Source organism: Eretmochelys imbricata, chromosome 2 (assembly GCF_965152235.1).
Source record: "Eretmochelys imbricata isolate rEreImb1 chromosome 2, rEreImb1.hap1, whole genome shotgun sequence".
NCBI classification, from domain to species: Eukaryota; Metazoa; Chordata; order Testudines; family Cheloniidae; genus Eretmochelys; species Eretmochelys imbricata.
This window is the reverse complement of record NC_135573.1, coordinates 251,897,276-251,913,201: the sequence shown is the minus strand read 5'-3', so window position 1 is coordinate 251,913,201 and position 15,926 is coordinate 251,897,276. Positions and strand designations below refer to the sequence as shown.

At 42.6% G+C, this 15,926-nt stretch overlaps 1 protein-coding gene across 1 annotated transcript in view; it reads left to right on the top strand.

The window, feature by feature from the left end:
* DPP6 (dipeptidyl peptidase like 6) overlaps nucleotides 1-15,926 on the top strand; it is a 614,028-nt gene that overhangs the window by 525,945 nt on the left and 72,157 nt on the right. The window contains exons 10-12 of the mRNA XM_077809495.1: nucleotides 59-156; nucleotides 11,509-11,632; nucleotides 12,539-12,577. Of these exons, the coding sequence (XP_077665621.1) occupies nucleotides 59-156; nucleotides 11,509-11,632; nucleotides 12,539-12,577 (261 nt within the window). The remainder of the gene's footprint in view (nucleotides 1-58; nucleotides 157-11,508; nucleotides 11,633-12,538; nucleotides 12,578-15,926) is intronic.

Sequence of the window (15,926 nt, the reverse complement as noted above, 5' to 3'; positions counted from 1 at the left end):
GATAAAAGGTTATATCTATAAATGTAAGGTGTTATTTATTGTCATTTTTAATTTCCAGGCTGGAATGGAAAATCCAAGCATTTCTTTACATGTCATTGGTTTGAATGGCCCTACCCATGATCTGGAAATGACTCCCCCTGATGATCAAAGAATGAGGTAAGTTGCTTAGTATGTTATACTATTGCTTTACTTCAAAGATTACCTTTATAAATATTAATTGTACAGCCTTTTCCTCCACTGCTATTAAATGATTTCATTCTGTGCAAATAAAAAAAAGTAACTACTTGAACCACTTGAAAGTGATTTTTCTTCTTAAGTGTGATTTTGTATAAAGGTTATTTTTGTTGGTTTGTTTGTGTGTTTTTTCTCCCTAAAATCATTTTGCTCAGGATTAGCCTGAGGGCTATTCTGAGGAAACTCTTTAGACTGCGCTAAAATCTGCACAACAAATTCATTTAATGTGCTGATTTTAATTGTTGTAAAGACAATACCTTAATTACAATTTTCACCAAATATGGGAGAGCTCCAAAGTAGACATTGGGACAGACATATAACCACTGCAGCGCAAGCACGAAACTCAGCTGGTTTGGCACTCAAACATGAAAATGAAACCAGGAAGGCTTTATGCAAATGTTTTTAGATCCAAGAACCTTTCATCAAAACTAGAAGCAAAATTTTTTGCTGTTTCTGCATAGGCTTCAGTTTTTAGAAAGTAAGGCCCCAGTTCAACAAACTAGTTAAAGATGCGCTTATCATTAAGCATGTACTTAAGTCTATTACTATTCAGCAAAGCACTTAAAAACCTTACTGGGATTTAAGCATATTCCACGGCAAAAAACTATGTTAACACAGAGTTAAGGTTGCTTGGTGATATGTCATCCCCTTGCAGAACACTAAGTTGAGCAAAACAACAAACTTCTGAAAACCAGGACATGCACAGTTGGGTTGCCTATGTAACCTAACTCTGCCCTCTTTCAGAAGTGCCCCAGTGTGCCCTGTTAACACACACACCTTTACTCTGACTAGTCTACAGTTTCTGAAATGTACAAAAAGAACAGGAGTACTTGTGGCACCTTAGAGACTAACCAATTTATTTGAGCATAAGCTTTCGTGAGCTACAGTGCACTTCATCGGATGATGAAGGTGCCACAAGTACTCCTTTTCTTTTTGTGAATACAGACTAACACGGCTGTTACTCTGAAACCTGAAATGTACAAGCTGCTCACCTTTTACAGCCCATCGACTCCCACCCACAGGGTTCCATCCAGTACCATTAAAGGGGAAAAAAAGGTTATTAAATCTTTATATTGCCCAGGTGTACAAAGGTTTGGACTAGAACTGTCATTGGTGGGGTGCTCACCAGGGGCAACGATGTTGGCACAGTCTCTTGAGTTACCCAGGCAAGTATAAAATGGTTGCATAGAAACCCTCTCGTGGGTTTTTCCTTTTCTGGTGCATGTGTACTGTAACCACAATAAATCTATGCAAGTGAAGAAGTGTACGTTCTCTTATACACCATTCACTGTTTGGGTCCCTCAAAGACTTAGTGGGTGCCATGCACTACCGTGTGTAAAAACTGGCCAACTGAGACCATTTTGACCTGCGTCACAGCAATATAATAGTTTGCTCTCTAGTGCTGTGCAAAAAAAATCCACCCAGAAACTTTTTGAAAAATAGCTCTTCTTTATGGGGCCTATGTTTCTGGAACTCCTCGCTCAACTGACGCCACATTTGGGTAACTAACCCTATCTTACACACCCATGAGGCATAGAAAATTTCACGATAATCGGCATGCGGATTTCAGGGTATTTTAAAGTGTCTTCCTTTGCATAGGAAGGATAGAGGCACAACACAGACATAAGGCTCCTCTAAACAGGCATCTGCAGCATAGGAAGCTCTGAAAGGTGTGAACTGGCTCATTCACCTGAATGTGATGTTCTCAGTTGAATGAGAACACCCCTTGGAGATTACTACAACCTGAAACAATAGCTCTGAGACTTGTGAACTACTCCATTCATCTGAGCAGGTTTTCCCTTTCAGCTCCTGAGTGCTTTAGAGCCACCCTGTGATATGAATGAAATACGCCTGTTCTCAGCTCCCCGCTCAAAGGGAAGGATTTCCGCAGATCCTGGCTCACATGGAGGGAGGCAGGGAGGGAGCTTCAGACCCTCTCAAAAGGGCAAGCCCTGCCCCCTCAAAACCCAGCTCATGTGAGGGAGAGTGGGGGTCCAACCCCTACTGGTGGGCATTGGACTCTCAGACACTAGCATACACACGGGGGCAGTGAGAGGGGCTCAGGCACCCCCAGAGGGGCAAGAGCCCCCCAGAACTGGGCATGCAAACAGTAGACAGAGCAACGTGGGGCTCACAGGTGCCCCCGCACCTATTCTGCCACAGTCCTCCTGACACTTATACCTCATCCCCCTTCCCAGTGTTTCAGAGTAACAGCCGTGTTAATCTGTATTCGCAAAAAGAAAAGGAGTACTTGTGGCACCATAGAGACTAACCAATTTATTTGAGCATGAGCTTTCGTGAGCTACAGCTCACTTCATCGGATGCATACCATGGAAACTGCAGCAGACTTTATATACACACAGAGAATATGAAACAATACCTCCTCCCACCCCACTGTCCTGCTGGTAATAGCTTATCTAAAGTGATCATCAAGTTGGGCCATTTCCAGCACAAATCCAGGTTTTCTCACCCTCCACCCCCCCCACACACAAATTCACTCTCCTGCTGGTAATAGCCCATCCAAAGTGACAACTCTCTACACAATGTGCATGATAATCAAGTTGAGCCATTTCCTGCACAAATCCAGGTTCTCTCACTCCCTCACCCCCCTCCCAAAAACCACACACACAAACTCACTATCCTGCTGGTAATAGCTCATCCAAAGTGACCACTCTCCCTACAATGTGTATGATAATCAAGGTGGGCCATTTCCAGCACAAATCCAGGTTTTCCCAGTGTCTCACTCCTCCACTCCCACCAACTCCCACGCCTCCCTCACCTAAGTCCCAAACCTCTCTGCCCTTTTTACTCCTGGGGGAATTCTGTGCCACTACGTGTGTGCAGAATTCATGTCCCCTGCAGATTTCTTTGCTTCCATGGAGAAAAATGAGTTCTGATTGGGAAGTGAAGGGAATCCTCATGAGCAGTCATGCACCCCACCCCATCAGCATGGGCATGTCATTTTGGGCACCCAGAGCAGCTGGCAGAGAGATGAAATCACCGTGGGGGTGGGAGATTGGGGCTGGAGATGCCTTGGTTTGTGGCTCCTACCGTGTATCGGGCTCAGCTGCTAGTCCCAGCTTCCCCTGTAAGGAGTGGCCACGGCTGGGGCCGGCTAAGACCCATCCCCAGAAACCTCCCCCAGCTGCAGGAAGCTCTGCACCTCCCCTTTACCCTCTTCCCCCTGCTTACTGCCCCCATCGCTCCTCAGCTGCTGGGGGAGGGGTCACTGTACTGGGAGCTGCTCCCCTGTTCACCCAACCCCCGTGCACCCAGACTCTCCCATGACCCCCCCCCCCCCGCCGCCGCCAAACCTCACCCCCCTGACCTGGACCACTCCAATGAGCCCCCCCCCACAGACAGATCCCTACCCCACCAAGCCCCCCTCTCCTACACCCACCCACCACTGAGCCCCCCACACCCAGACTCCCCCTGCTGAACCCCAATCACCTTCACCTGGATCCTCCAGCAGTGTCCCATTGCCCCTTTACCCGGAACCTCCCAATGAGCCCCTGTGCATCCAGATACCCCCTGCAACGAAATCCCAACACTGAGCCACCCACATCCAGATTGACCCTCACAGAACCCTCACACCCCGCACCTGGATTGCCCCACACTAAGCCCATCCACACTTCAATCCTGCTAGGCTGAGCCTGCCTGCCCACTCCTGGTGCACCTGGCGCAGAGGAGCAGGGCCATGGGGTGTTTCTGAGACATGGGCGGCCCTTGCACTGTGCCAGGTTTGGGTGTATCCTCACCACTGAGTCTGTGTCCCATGATCTCCCACCTCCATGCTCCCCACTGCCATGCTGAAGCCTCCCAATTTATTTATAGACAAAATTTGCAGAATTTTGCAGAAAATTAAAATATTGTGTGCAGAATTTATATATTTTGATGCAGAATGCCCCCAGAGTACTTTCTGTATCAACACCCTATTTATCCCCCTTCCCTTACTGCATCGCCAAACACCACTCCCCCAATTTCCCCACTCCTCCACCCCCGTAATGACCCTTCTCCCACCCAGGAAACATTCACATGTCTAATTTTGTCCCCAGATACTTTCATTACATTCCCCCTCAAATAAAATTGCCACCCATGACTCACTAATTGTAGCCACCTCCAGGCACTCAATCCAAAATGCCTTTTGTCTTATGTGGGGGCTTGTGATTAACTTATCCTTAATTATGTTAATTGAAGGGTAAATTCATGGCCATCAATCTCAACAAGGTCTGTGATTCATCCCAGTCATCAGTTCCTCTCAGGTTAACAATACAAGGCAGTTGAAGGAAACTGGGATTTCGTTTTGTTTCTTGGGGCAGGGAGGAAAGGAGCTGTAACGCAGGAACCCCTCAGTCAAATGACCCCAAATCTGAAACAACTAACCATACCCTGCACTCCCATCAGGCACAACAAATTTGAAATCAATCTGAGTAACCATTCGAATTCTTGAGCGCTTATAAAGGTCGGGCTTTAAAGCAGGTACGTTGGTGGGAATGGAAACGCTCTAGCTGTTTCTCTGAACTGGCACATATACACTGTAAAAAACAGTAGTTTTCTTAAATACTGGTCTCAGTTTGGGTCCCCAAATATTTAGTGAGTGCCATGCACTTCTTTGGGTGAAACTTGACAAATTGAAACCATTTTGACTCAAATCACTTCAATAGTTTGCTCTCTAGCTCTGCACAAAGAAAACCCGCTGAGAAACTTTTTGAAAATTGCAATCTTTTCAGGGGCTGTGTCTCCAGAAACCCTGGCTCAAATGACCCCAAATTTGGGTCACTGACCCTACCCTGTACGCTCCTGAGGCATGCCAGATTTCAAGGCAATCTGACTAATCATGGCAATTTCAGAGAACTTATGTACAAAGGTTGACTTTTAAATAGAAGTCATGATGTAATCTTAACTATGGTGACACTGCTACACCACAATAACTCTTAAGTGCTTAGCTGACCTGGGGCCTATGTGTTGTGGTTTCTTGGACACTTGAAAACAAATCATTATATGGCTATAAAGAACAGTGTAATGTTTTGGCATAAGAATTTGTTATCATAATCAGTCTGCCTTCAGGGGAGAAGAGTTCTAATCTGCTGCTTTAGCTCAAGTTTGATGCAGTCACCTACAAAAGCCTGGAGGCCAAATCCTGATTTCATTTATGCTGATGTAAATCAGGAGTTAGTCCATTGACTTCAGTGGATTTACACCAGTATAACAGAGATCAGAATCTGATTCCATGCCTACACTGCCACTAATGGTCCCTCTCCAAATATTAACAGAGCATTTTGTGTGAATGTCAAATACAATTTGTAAAGATCTCTTCCTCCAGGATATTAATTTGTGTATGGTCACCAGACAGATATACTGGTACCTCTGGAATATTTTTAATTAGATGTTGGGCCTCCAAACAAAACCACACCAGCCAGTAGGCACTGCACAAAGTAGATGAAACTTGCCTGTTTGCCGGGGGGAGGGGAGTGTAGTGGGTTAATCTTCATTGTGAATGAGAAATATAAAGGGCCAGATTCTGATACCGTTACACAGGTGGAGTAGTTCTGTACTCCACAAGTGGTCCCAAACCAATAGAACTATCTGTGGAGTAAGATGTCCTTCAATTTGTTTTATTATAGTCTATTTGATTCTATATCTTATTCTAATCTATTGTAGGCTTTTAAACTGTGCTAATCACTAGTATCTGAGCACCTTCTGGTACTCCTTCAGTGTAAGGGGTATCAGAATCTTCCCCATGGTGTTTTTGGCATTGTCATTCTAAAGTGTTACATTACAGATCCATTTATACTACCAAGACAGAAGTGTCACCAGTGAATACACTCAAAAACATGCAGAACAGGACTTGTCTTGTAAAAACAATTTCAAATGTGCATGTATCAAGCAATGGCTCAGTATAATGTGATACCTTAAGACCATTGTTACTGTCATTTTTCTGTTGGACTGGTGATTGGGAAGTAGCATTGTCTGTATGCAAAGAGGTACAAGCTAAAATTCTTTAACATAGTTGTATTGTTATAACAGCTTGAAACAGTTTATAGAACTGCCACATCTTAGTACTCTAATAAATATGTGTAGTGTGGGGTTTAGCTATAACAATCATGGACTAAAATAATTTATTTGATATAATTGATATTATACAATGATGCAAAATATACAAAAATTAATGACCCTATGTATTTCATCAAAAACATTTCCAGAGCATAGTACAAGTGGTTCTGCTAGACTCAGGGGTACATTTTCATTATGCATATATTGTTCTGAAATGAAGGACTTACTGTGATTGCATTTTATTAGAACAGACAGTGGGGATCTCCTATATAATTAGGGTTTGCCTACACTTGAAACATTGCATCACTGCAGTTGCGCAGCTGAAGTTCTTCAGCGTAGACATTACCTATGCCAACAGGAGGAGTTGTCCTGTCAGCGTAGGTAATACATCTCCCTGAGAGGTGGTAGCTAGGTCGACAAGAAAATACTTCTGTTGGCCTAGCGGTGTCAACACCGGAGGTTAGGTCAGCTCAACTGTGTTACTCAGAGGTGTGGATTTTTCACACCCCTGAGCAATGTAGTTGGATCAACTCAATGGTATAGTGTAGACCAGATCTTAGTCACTGAAAAGAGCTTCAGGGAGGAAGGGAGTGTTTCTCACAAGTATCTACAAACAGAGAAGTCAGTATAAATAAAGCTAACACACACGCAATCGATTCACTTAGATATATGTAGTCAGTGGCACTTCCTGGTGTGCTGGGGGATCTTCTTAGTGTGGGGTTCTCCTCAAGGGAACTGGAAGAGCTAGTAGTAAAAATGCAAATTATTTTCCAAGGGAATTTTGAGAAATTTTCTTTTTTTCCCCCTGAACTTTCCTCCCGTCAAAATTATTTTTTACGTCAAAAAACCAAAATTGATCAAAGACAAAGTTTTAGTTTCCAAATACTGTTTTTGTTAAAATTTTTCAGGTTTTGGTAAAAACAACTGGCTTTCAAAACTTGAAGACTGAATATTTTTATCAAAACAACAATGTTACCAAAAAAAAAAAAAAAATTGTCACAGAAAATTTTGGTGTCTGTTTTTTGTTGAAAAGCCAGAAAATTTGGACCAAAATAAAAATATTTTGTTGTTGCAAAGCAAGCTCATCACAAAAAAAAAATATTTTGATGAAAAATATTAAACCAGCTGTAGCAAGTAGCCTGATCAATCAGCTAGTCATCCTGGGAGCACGGTAATGGTCCCATCTCCTATCTGCCCCATAAGTGTGCCTCAGTGGTGCATTACAAGAGCAGACACTTGAGTGCAGAGACTGCGATTGCATCTGACCCTTGCACAGGTCATCAAAAAATAAACTACTAAGAAAGGAGCCCAGTCACTAGAATCTGAGATAGGAACTGACTGCACATGCTTTGAGATCACAAAATGGAAAGTTGTGTGTCATTTTGCCAGGCAACATTTCACCGTTTTTTGTGATGGCTGACATTCCTATTATTAAGTGCACGCACAATTTGGATTTTAGATTCCTAGCTGCAAACCATACATGTAGTTATGGGAATGTAAATGTCTCATGATGAAACAGTGAGATGATTTCTGCTATGAGAAGCAATGTGATCCTCTTCAAAGGGGTCCATATATTTCCTGAAAGACTTCTAAGCCTTTCAGGTGAATTTCTTGTGAGAACAAATGAAATTCATTATTATTGTTGTTTATTACTATTCCATCTGTATTACAATAAAGAACTGGAGGCCCATTGTGCTGGGTGCTGTGCAGACAAGAGTAAAAAGGTGATCCCTCCCCTTGTGAGCTCACAATCTAGGATTGTGATAGGATGGACTAGGTGGATAAACAGACAAATGTCAGGTGGGGGACTCAATAATGCAAGTGGAGAAATGAGGAATCCTCAACACTAAACAGGAGTTTCAGTTTGCCACTTGCCTAGTTGCTAAGTAAGAGGAAGTATGATCCAGTGCTTAGCATGGGACTTTGAAGACCCAGGGCCAATTCCATTCTCCGCTACAAACTTCCTGTGTGACCTAGAGCAAGTCACTTAGTCTCCTTGTATCTCAGTCCCCCAACTGTAAAATGGGGATAATAGCATTTCCCTACCTCACAGGGAGGTGCTCAGATACTACGGAAATGGAGGCCACATAAGTACTTAGGTAGATTGCCAGCTGGTCAAGTTCTGTAGGCAATGCGCAGAGATAAGTGATAAGGAGGGAATTTGAGGTTGCACTCCCATCTTCATTTTTTGCAAGGGAGACAATATTGGACCTGAACTAATACATGTAGTTTCTAAGATAAGAGCTTTAGTTGTTACATCCCAGCCAGCTTGTGTGACATCAAAATTTAACATAGAATCATAGAATATCAGGGTTGGAAGGGACCTCAGGAGGTCATCTAGTCCAAACCCCTGCTCAAAGCAGGACCAATCCCCAACTAAATCATCCCAGCCGGGGCTTTGTCAAGCCTGATCTTAAAAACCTCTAAGGAAGGAGATTCCACCACCTCCCTAGGTAACCCATTCCAGTACTTCACCACCCTCCGAGTGAAAAATCCAAATTCATATCCAACCTAAACCTTCCCCACTGCAACTTGAGACCATTACTTCTTGTTCTGTCATCTGCTACCACTGAGAACAGTCTAGATCCATCCTCTTGGAACCCCCTTTCAGGTAGTTGAAAGCAGCTATCAAATCCCCCCTCATTCTTCTCTTCCCCAGACTAAACAATCCCAGTTCCCTCAGCCTCTCCTCATAAGTCATGTGTTCCAGTCCCCTAATCATTTTTGTTGCCCTCCACTGGACTCTTTCCAATTTTTCAACATCCTTCTTGTAGTGTGGGGCCCAAAACTGAACACAGTACTCCAGATGAGGCCTCACCAATGCCGAATAGAGGGGAACAATCACGTCCCTCGCTCTGCTGGCAATGCTCCTACTTATACAGCCCAAAATGCTGTTAGCCTTCTTGGCAACAAGGGCACACTGTTGACTCTTATCCATATCATGTCCCCCTGTATCCTATCCCTACCCTCCAGCATATCTACCACTCCTCCCAGTTTAGTGTCATCTGCAAATTTACTGAGGGTGCAATCCACACCATCCTCCAGATCATTAATGAAGATATTGAATAAAACCGGCCCCATGACTGACCTTTGGGGCACTCCACTTGTTATCGGCTGCCAACTAGACATGGAGCAAATGATCGCTACCCGTTGAGCCCGATGATCTAGCCAGCTTTCTGTCCACCTTATAGTCCATTCATCCAGCCCATACTTCTTTAACTTGCTGGAAAGAATACTGTGAGAGACCGTATCAAAAGCTTTGCGAAAGTCAAGGAATAACACGTCCACTGCTTTCCCCTCATCCACAGAGCAAGTTATCTCATCATAGAAGGCAATTAAGTTAATCAGGCATGACTTCCCTTGGTGAATCCATGCTAACTGTTCCTGATCACCTTCCTCTCCTCAAAGTGCTTCAAAATTGATTCCTTGAGGACTTGCTCCATGATTTTTCCAGGGATTGAGGTGAGGCTGACTGGCTTGTAGTTCCCCGGATCCTCCTTCTTCCCTTTTTTAAAGATGGGCACTCCATTATTTGCTTCAGATTCTCAATGGGATTTACGGAAAAATGCTCCAATCAACAATTTGTCCTAAATGAATAGTTACTCTTGCTTTTTTAATATTTTTATTTATATGTTTACTTGTTGCCAAACCTGCTGCTGACTGTCATTTTTTTAAAACAATTTAATTTTGCGTGACCGTTTTCCCCCCACCTAGGGAATGTGCTACTGCTGATATTGAGTAAAATCACAATTTACTTCAGCCACTGAATTTCCAGGACACTATTACCTTGCCCAAAGGTGCCCTGTCTTCCAGCATTGTGCATGCAGCTGAACTCGTTCGTTTTTTCCCCAGCCAAATTCATGCTCTAAATATTGCTGAAAGCTACAAAATTAATTTCCAGCTTGTTATTTTGCTAGACAAACAGATCGTTGTTGCTTTTGCCCTTTCTCTGCACTATGTATGGGAATTGTTGCCAGAATACTCTCTAGTGACACAGCACATTAATCCCAAGGAGAGCAGCAACTCCTTATACATATCTTATAGCAAACAAATGAACTCATAAAATTTTTATAGACTGCACACTATGAAAAGTCATTGTATTATAATTTAAAGGTGCTTTTGGCCCACACTCCTCCAGTATATTATTGTATCTCTACATTTGTCAGTTCAGCAAGAGTCTCGCCCTTTAGATTAATCCCTCTGTGACTGAAGATGGAGAGTTGTGATTGCTACCACTAACTGGCTAAGAATTTGCACTTCCTATTATAGTTATTTGTTTACACATCTCCTTCATTCCACCCCAGCCTGCTTGTTGGTATCATCCAGTTGTTGCACCTTGTCTTTTATAAGCTCATTGGGGCAGGGACTGTCCTTTATTATATGTTTGAATAGCACCTTGCACAATGGGACCCAACCTGGTTGTGTTCCTGAAGAGTGATCATAATGTAAATGTTTAGTAATAAGAAGATGGTGACAGAGGTTGTGGGCCAGGTTCTGATGTAAACTGGTGCAGCTCCATTGACTTCTTTATACAAATCTTTGCTGTGCTAAACACCTACAGTCTGATTTTCCACTCCGTAAAACTAGTTTATTTTCAGCATGGCTTCACTACTAAGCCACTATAGTTTCATACTGGTTGTAGAGGTCTGTTTGAATGGGGGATTAATTTGTTCTTTAACTGAGTCAGACCTCTTGGGCCAGAGTCCCCAGAATCTATAAACCATCTCTTTCTATTTCTCCCCAGACCCTAACAGGCATTTTAACTAATATGCATATTTAGAGGCCAGTAGTTCTATATGAGAGTGGAAATAGTCCATGTAATTTGTTTGTTTGGTCATGTATGCTTGAATATGTAGCCCAATGCACTTTCCACCCATTCCTGGGAGGTTCTGAATAACGTGTGTGATGCTGTGTTGGTAGATCTGACCCCTCTATTTTCACAGCTGGCAAGCAGAGTGGGAAGTTGCAGATACATGCATAGCCCAAAAAATGCCATTTTCAGGTGTTCATATGAATGCATAACTAGCCCTAGAAAGATCAAGACAGAGATGTTCTAATAACAATAGACTTTTCCTTTCCTGTCCATTCATAGTACGATCCACAAACCCCAGTGTTCTGCTGAGCTGCAAAATATTGTGGCATTAATATCTCTTGCACATACTTTAGTGATGTAAGTGATCACTGCGGCAATACTAGCTGAGTGCATTTACATGTTTCCAGGGACTACTACATAACCATGGTGAAATGGGCAACTAGCACCAAAGTGGCAGTAAATTGGCTGAACAGGGCACAGAACGTTTCTATCCTGACGCTGTGTGATGCTACCACTGGAGTCTGCACAAAGGTAGGAAAGACACTTAAAAGAAGATTGTTTGACCTTCCGTATTTGTAATCCCCCTGGGGAGAATATTCTTCAGTTCTTTTATCTGAAAGTGGGTCACCGGATACACAGTACTTTATGTATAGATAGAATATAAGAGATGTATACAATATTTACTGTGCAAGGGGTATGGGCTGATTGTGGCCCCGTACAGAAAAGCTAGGCACAATCCAGTTCTAGCTGTACAATATATATGTGTATTTATATATAGGGAGAGAGAATGTAGGTGCATTCTCTGTCACACACACACTCACTCACACACACACCCCCTACTATTTTTAACTTGGGTGTCCTTTTTAATATCTGAGCTCAATAGAAATATACATGGGTTTGTCTATACATAGTTTTGTGCCAATTTAGTTAAATTGCTGCAATTCCCTCATGTGGGCACTTTTATACATACATGAAGACCACTATAGTTTGTTTCAGTACCAACATATAAACAACTTTTAACTGGTATAACTACATCCACACTATGCGGATGCACCAATTTAACTAATTTGGTTTTTGAACTAGTATAGTTAAAGTCAGTGCAAACACTATGTGTAGACAAGGCCCCACACAAAGTTGCTGGGAACAGTGTAACAACAACTAAATTGCTATCTTTCTTTAGGGAGTAATGTATCTGTTGGGTTCCTTTTTCTGTCAGTAGCCTAACATGCCTTCCCATATGCTCACTTGCTTGTTTATCAGAGAGAAACAATAGAGGACAAAAAGAGCAGCCCAAGATTACATTCTGAAACAGCATGCTTGAACAGTTTCTCGCTGCTTGTTCACCCCTGTTCAAATTCAGTCAAACTGCTTTCTGCACCAATGAACAAAATGTAACCTGTGCAAATTACGCTCTTTAATTATGTCCTTTCATTTTAGAAACATGAAGATGAAAGTGAAGCCTGGCTACACAGACAGGTAACAGTGATCTTCTCTTCGTGATTATATTTTCAAATGTTTTTTCCCCCAAGAGAAAAAGCTTATTTTTGGAACTCCAAGTGGTACTTTGATATCATGATGGTTCATATTATAGAAGGGATTTTCTTAACAGAATATACAAGCTCTTCTTGTTGAAGTAAGGGGCATCTTCACCTAATGTATCTGAGATGCCCTCTTACATAGCAGACCACAGTGGCTGGAAACATAATTCCCAGCATATGTTGAACTTGAATTTAAGGAACCTGAAAAACAAGTATTGGGCGAAATTCACAGAGAGCCAGCACACAGTCTATCCCCTAGTGAAGTCCCTGATTAAGCCTTATTTTGGGGCTTACATTGTATTTAAGTTGTGTATTGGCCTTTTGCTGGCCCTCCGCACAGGGTAAATTCTACCTATTGCCGTTAAATGATCAAAGGTCAAATTTTCAGAAAGGATGCAAGTGACTTAGGAGTCGTAAGTCCCATTTTCAAAAGTCACTTAAACGTTTAGGAGCCAAAGGGTAAAATTTTCAAAAGCACCTAAGTTGTGTTTTAAAATCAAAGTGACTTAGTGCCTAAGTTACTTTTGAAAATGGTACTTAGGCTCATAAGTCTACACTACGCACCATTTTTGGCAGCATGAAAGGTATGTGTAGCTGCACAAGTCAGTGAAAGGCTCTGGCAGAGGGGAGGCAGCAGGGAAAGGCTGAGCCTTCCCTCATTGCCTCCCCCATTTCAAAGCCTTTCCCCACTGCCTCCCTGCTGCCGAAGTCTTTCCTCATTGACGGAATCTTTACCCTGGCAGGGAAAGGCTCCAGCAGTGGAGAAATGATGGAGTCCTTCCCTGCTGTCAGAGTCCTTACTTTCAGCAGGAGTCTTTTCCTCCAGCAGGAAATAATTATTATTATATGAGTGTTATAATGTTCTGTAGATAGCCCTTACCTAACTCCAGCAAGACACTCGTTTCCAGGAAGCAAGGGCAACAATCAAAGTGAGAAATTCATTCTGTAGAGAAAGCAATGGGAAAAGCAGGTACCTCTGAAGGCTGGTTTTCAATGAGTTTCAGTTGTGGTTTATTTACCTATTTCTTGTAAATATAACTTTGTCTTAAATTTAACTTTTTTAAATAGGCAAGTGGAATCCAGGGTGAAATCCTGACTATATTGACTTCAGTGGGACCAGGATTTCAAGCCAGGAGTTTTACATAGAGAGAGAGAACTGACAACACCTCCTACTTTGGCTGAACATAGATCTACCCCTGATTTTGTTCCCCTGGGGTTGCACTCTTCACACCAGTCCTCCTATTTCCATAGCTGCCTCAGCTCAGCCTTGGTCCTATAATGAAGAATGTTGTTGTGTGTTACAGTGAGATATTGAAAACCTCATTCAACCTCCCTTGTTCCCATCACCATGGCAAGATGGCCCTAGCAATGGTTCTCTCACAGGTAGTTAGTATGCAGCATCAGTTACATTTTTCAATAACAGCAGTACTCTGGGAACCTTACAAACAAGTTTGGCTTTTTAATCCTTTACGCTCAACCTTCAGTGAGGATTTTGTATTTAGAACCAATAAAGTATAAAAAATGCCTAGCTACCTTGGACTTCATTTCTGCTGCACTGCTATTGCCTTCAAGTTCCGAGTGACCATGGTGCGCAGCAGGGATAGAACTCAGAGCCTCATGATTCACAAGCATAGGACCCTTCTGCCTGAGCTAAAGGGGAATCCCTGTCTGGTGTGAGCAGCATGGGGCTAATGGCATTTAATTGAGCAGTTCTGATTCCATCCAGTGGAGAGCAGGGATACACATAGACATACACATACTATTCGGTTAATCAGAGTATTTATGTCGTGTTCTAATATTGTTGGGGGTGGACCCTCTGGCCTCAGAGATCGACATCAGTATGTTGAACCCAACCTCACAGATCAGTGGGGGAAAAAGAGACTCAAGGAGTGGGGATTCTGGCCCCTTAGCTTCGGGGATGAAATTAGTACGGGAGGGACGAAGCTGGCTCCCATAGCTCCAAGGATAAGCAGGGATGGGGGTGGTGAGGTAGCTTGCCATGAAAGGGGGATGGTTCTCACTGACATTAAACAACAATACAAACATTTCAGCAAATCCCCCAAATCCACAATCTCACTGAAAGGTGAACTGCAAAGGGTTAAAAAGCCACACTCATCTGTGAGAGTCCCATACCATCGCTGTTACGGAAAGCTGCCATTCTTGGCAAGCAAATAATTTATGGGGCCATCATTCTGGGAATTAGGAATACTGTATATATCCAACAAAAATGAACATCTCACTGAAAGCCACATGACGAAATTATTCATTGTGGGACCTGGGGTCAACTGGGTCAAGCAGACAAATAGCAGGATTGTCCTGAAGAGGGTAAAGGGAGCGGGGAGGGCATCACAGGAGTTATAGGAGATGGACGGGGTAGTTCAGATCATCTGTTTCTGTGTGAAACTCCTAGACCCTTTGCCTATAAAATGAACAAGAGCAAATTCATTCAAAACAAAACTATATGTACCAATAAATAAATACACATTGACCCTTACTTAAACCAGCTTTCAAAGCTCCCTGCTTTTCTCCACTCATCTCTATGCAGAATTATTATAATTAGTTAGTATGGTAGCACCTAGAGGCCACAGCTAAGATTGGAGCCCCATTGTCCTAGGCACTGTACACAGAAATAATATAGATAGTCTTTGCATCAAAGGATTTGCAGTCTAAAGAGACAAAGGGTGGGAGGGAAAGACAGAGGTGAAGTATCTTACTTGAGGTCACACAGCACATCAGTGGCAAACCAAGGAATGGAACCTCACTTTCTCAAGTCCTGGTCAAGGTCCCTGTCCTCTGGTTCACCCTGCCTCTTAATGAATCAGTAAATTCTTCCTCCCCCCAGTTAGCCTTGCTTCCTGAAAATGGGTGCATCCAGAGTTAATTTTACTTTTTATTTTCATCTGCACCATGCTAATTTTTCTTTCAGTGCCAATTTTAGTATTTTTATACTAGACTGTGTGAACCTAAAATGCGTTTCCTTCCAGTTCATTTTTTCTCTTAAGATAAGATGAAAATATTGCACACATCAGCTTTAACTCAGGCCAGGTTTGTTTTCAAGATCCTTAGTGTTGATCTATACAATATGAAGATTATATCCCCAAAATCTCTGTCCCAGTGGCCTCTTTTTGTGTGTGTCCATACTGAGTCTCTGCAACACAACTACAGGTTCTTAAAAAAAACCTGACTATATTAAGGGAGTTTTTCCATCAATAGATACAACAAACAGACCACTCATAACCTCAGAGGAGTACTGATGAAGATCAGTAATCATTTGTCTGATGTATGAC